The sequence below is a fragment of the Cryptotermes secundus genome, unplaced genomic scaffold (genome assembly GCF_002891405.2).
Source record: "Cryptotermes secundus unplaced genomic scaffold, Csec_1.0 scaffold523, whole genome shotgun sequence".
NCBI lineage: Eukaryota > Metazoa > Arthropoda > Insecta > Blattodea > Kalotermitidae > Cryptotermes > Cryptotermes secundus.
In genome coordinates this window covers 970,226-974,427 of record NW_019734360.1, presented here as the reverse complement: position 1 = coordinate 974,427, position 4,202 = coordinate 970,226, and the positions used below count along the sequence as shown (strand labels likewise).

General features: G+C 37.6%; 1 protein-coding gene across 8 annotated transcripts in view; it reads right to left on the bottom strand.

Annotated features, from left to right (window-relative positions):
- The window catches only part of LOC111868860 (dystrophin, isoforms A/C/F/G/H), a gene marked incomplete at its 3' end in the record, with an annotated part of 149,664 nt that overhangs the window by 32,037 nt on the left and 113,425 nt on the right, over nt 1-4,202 (bottom strand). For all 8 annotated transcript variants that reach the window (XM_033753202.1, XM_033753205.1, XM_033753206.1 and 5 more), the window contains 2 exon segments: nt 512-615; nt 3,155-3,310. In XM_033753202.1, the coding sequence (XP_033609093.1) occupies nt 512-615; nt 3,155-3,310 (260 nt within the window).

Sequence of the window (4,202 nt, the reverse complement as noted above, 5' to 3'; positions counted from 1 at the left end):
GAATACTAGAGAAAAATATAACTTCCACCTACCCTCATCAACTTTATCAGTATATCAAAAAGGAGTCTACTTTACTGGCATAAAAGTGTTCAACAATCTGCCACAAAGTATTAAAAACTTGGGCAATGATACTAAAAAGTTTAATCAGAGTTAAAGAATTATCTACATGCTCATTCCTTCTACTCTTTAGATGAATACTTCAATGTAAATAGAGAATGATGTAAAATTAAGTTATATTAATTTTTAAGCTAAAATTGCCTGTACTTATGTATGTAACCTTTTGACTTGTTCTGTATCCAAAGGTACTAACCTGCTTAGGATTTATAGAATGTAAATAAATTCAATTCAATTCAAAAAACAATCTATGAATAAAATACCCCAAGCACAAGAAGACACCTTTCAAACTCAGTCCTGCGGACTGGTCTTAATTTTTGATAATATACAGGGGACTGACATTTATATGAATATATGAATGGCTGAATGAACCTTCATGTAGAAAGTTCAAACTTACATCAAGTTCTTCTGAAATTTCCTCGGCATCTGCAGCAGATTTTGGTGATTTTCTTAATCGCTTCTCTAATTTATCCAACCAATCCATTTCTTGAGCAACCAGAGCTGAACAGTAAGACATTTCATACTTAATACACTGTCTTTGGTGAATTATAGAAGTCACAATAAATGACAAAGGAAAAATGATCGTCACTGATTGAAATAACAGAAGATATTAACATGAAGAAAATCTGTGCCACAATGGTGCCAAAAACTGTCATCAGAGTCATCTACTCTATTAAACTCTATTAATACCTTGTGCAGACAGCATTATGATAGAAAAGTCCTGTGTAAGTATATCTGAATTTTCCACCAGAGTACAAATACCGGCAGTATAATAAAAAAAGGATCTAATAACTTTCTAATGACATAATAGTCCACATTAGTAATAGACGGTAACACGTAGCAGAAAGTAGACTATGAGGAGTAAAAAGACTTGCCCATAGTTTTTTTTTTTTAATATTGCTGGACAAATCTGACTTTTACAGAAGACAGTGAGTGATGATGAAATCTGGGTCTTCCAGTTTGACTCAGAAATAGAACACTGAAATCTCCAATGGAGAAGCCCAAAGTCTCTGACACCCATACAAACAGACTGGGATTGTCAAAATAACATGTCATTTTAAAGTAATCTAATTTCTTTACATCAAAGGAATTGTCCATTATAAAATTAATATAAAACTAAATACATTTCAACAGTTCTGTAAACCATTATTAGGCAACTGCCCATACAAAAAAGTTATTAATGTTCTAAAGAGTAGGGACCATTCCCGACTGACTGGAAGGTAACATCGCACAGCTGGTACTAGGCAAGGCAAGAGTAAAATCTGCTGAATCACTGAAGCTTAGAGACAATTCCATATAGAGGAATCCTCAATAAATATTTCCAATTTAAATTTCTTCTCGTTTAATGTTCAATTTCAATGATCTCAAGTCAATACCTTCATTTATGATTTCCTCAGTTAAATGTTCAAACTCAATGCTCCCTAAAGAAATCTTAAATGGAGTACTTGCTTTATTTCTCTCCTGACAGAAACGCTATGATTATTTAACTGTCAGACATCTTAATGAAGGGAGAGGTATAACAACTTCATAACACAGGATAATTATAAGGACACATGCACAAACATGAGGGCTATTCAGAAAGTAACTTCCAACAAGCTGTTAACAGAACAAGCAATGCGAAAAAAAAATTATTACATACAAAAAATATGTACATGCTTAGGCTATTTCTCAATGTAGTCACTGCCAGAATTGAGGCACTTATCGAATCATAGAATAAGTTTTTGTATGCCTGTGTCAAAGAAGTTTGACAGCCTGTAAGCTCAGCCATGTTTTGACACCTTCCATCAACTACAAGTGCTGTGATCAGAACCAGCTCTTCAGGTAGTCATTTGGAGTGAGATCAGGGCTGTAAGGAAGGTGATGAAACAACTCCCAGCAATCCTCGAGTGTGAGCAGCTGTATGTGTACATGAATTGTCATGGAGGAGCACTAAATTGGATGCCAGCATTCTACATCTTTTGTTCTGAATGTCTCTACACAGTTTTTTTAATGTTTCACAATATGCTTCTATCATTGTGGTGCCTTGCTGCATGATTTCCACCATCAGCACTCCTTTCCTGTCCCAGAAAAAAAGCTGCCAAAAGCTTTCTGGCAGACAAGGTTTGTTTAAACTGATTCAGTTTGTTGGTGAATGTGTGTGCAGCCACTGCTCAGACTGCTCACTGGTTTCAACATTCACAAATGCAACCCAAGTTTCATCACCTGTTACAATGTGACTGAGAAATTCATCATAATCTTTGTGGTATCACTCTAAAAGAGTCGAAGCTGAAGCCCTTCGCTCCATTTTGCAAGCACCTGTGAACATTTTTGGAATCCATCTTTTGAAAAATTTGTGATAGCTAGTCTAACTGTGATAATCTCATAGAGAATAGTGCATGAAATTTGTGGAAATTTATGTGAAAGTTCTGAAATTGTGAAATGCCATCTTTCACCAATTTGGGGGTAAACACTTGGAACAATATCATCCAGCACTCACTCACTATAGATGCCTGGCCGAAAACTTCGGTAATCATCGTGAACATTTGTTTGCCCATCTCTGGACATGCTACACCACTGTTTTATAGTTCCTTCACTCAATACATTTTGGTCATAAACCACATACAATTCATGATGGCTTTATAAAACAGTCATGTTAACAGTGGATAACAGTGTGAATTATGCAGCTGGGGGGATTATCAATCGCTGGACACATCATACCTCTCTCTGAAGAGAAAAAAACAAATGTTAGATGACCAGTTATGTGATGGTTTACAAGGCAACCAGTCACTTGACACCACCTCACATACATGAGTTCACTCCCTCCTACATTAGTTGCCTAAGAAAATGGAGGTCACTTTCCGAATAGCCCTCGTATATGTAGGAAACCAACTGGGGATTCTAATGCAGCCAAAAGTGTCAACAGCATGGGGCTGGCAATGGGATCATAGGAAGTACTGCTATAAATTTGACAGTAAAATAAACTTTTGTATCCAGGTCCACATAACCTCAATTGATCAGGTAGGCCGCCACCACCACTTACAATAGTGAGCTTCATACTTGCCTCTAAATTCACCATATTCATGTGAGGCTTCTTTAAGTATCTTAAATTTATCATAGATTCTGTCTGTGACATCACTCCATTTGGCATTCAGGTGTGTGAATTTTCTTGCAAGATCCTGAACGGAGGCACCTTCACTGCTCAGCAAGAGATCATTTCCTGTGAAACGCAAATATATGCGGTAACTGTGGTACCTGCAAGCATTATATATTGTAATACTGTAGTACACATCCTCCATTAAGGAGTATATTACCACGAGTTTTCTGACTAGGCACAGGGTTTGGATAGATAATTGGACTGAACACTTACAAATCATATCTACCAGTATTTATAATGCTCTCACTAATTCACGCACTCTACTTTTCACTACAGCACACACTAAGTCTTCCCAGTTTGCTATGCCTTCACTAGCTGTTGCCTCGTTATGGCTCAAAACAATGGAGATTCTTCTGCTCTCATGGTTACATTGTTGCCAGCTGGCAAACTGTCTCACAGCTAACTCACTGCTCCAACTGTCAACACTCGAGTAATTTGTGACATCACTAACCCTCACTGACTACTCACTGGGTCTGACTGGCCATCAACTACTATTACTGCAACTGCCATGGGCAACTCAGTATATAGCCTTGGGTTGGACTGGATAGGAAACACCGTTTCCAGCAGTTCCTAAAATGTTGAGTATTTATTTTTTATGAGGAAACTCATTTACAGAGTCATTACCAAGCAATTGTTGTCTTCATCAGCATGTCTTAATACACTTTTAACCCGTTGCCGTGGTTCGTCGTGTATGTTTCGTCAGGGATTTAAATCGTCTGGGGGGGTTCGACGTGTATGTTTCGTTCAGCTGCACACCTATGTTATAACGCCCATAATAATTGATGGTTTTGCTGTAGATTGTTAGATTTTTCGCTGGCCTGTTGTCAGTAGAACAGAGTATAAATAAGACACGACTTTATCTGCGCCAAGACATCGTTACATATGCCTGTCTTGCAGCAAAGTTCCTGTGGTTCTGGCGAGCGGTTTCTAGCTGTACTGTTATGAAAGCGTGTTT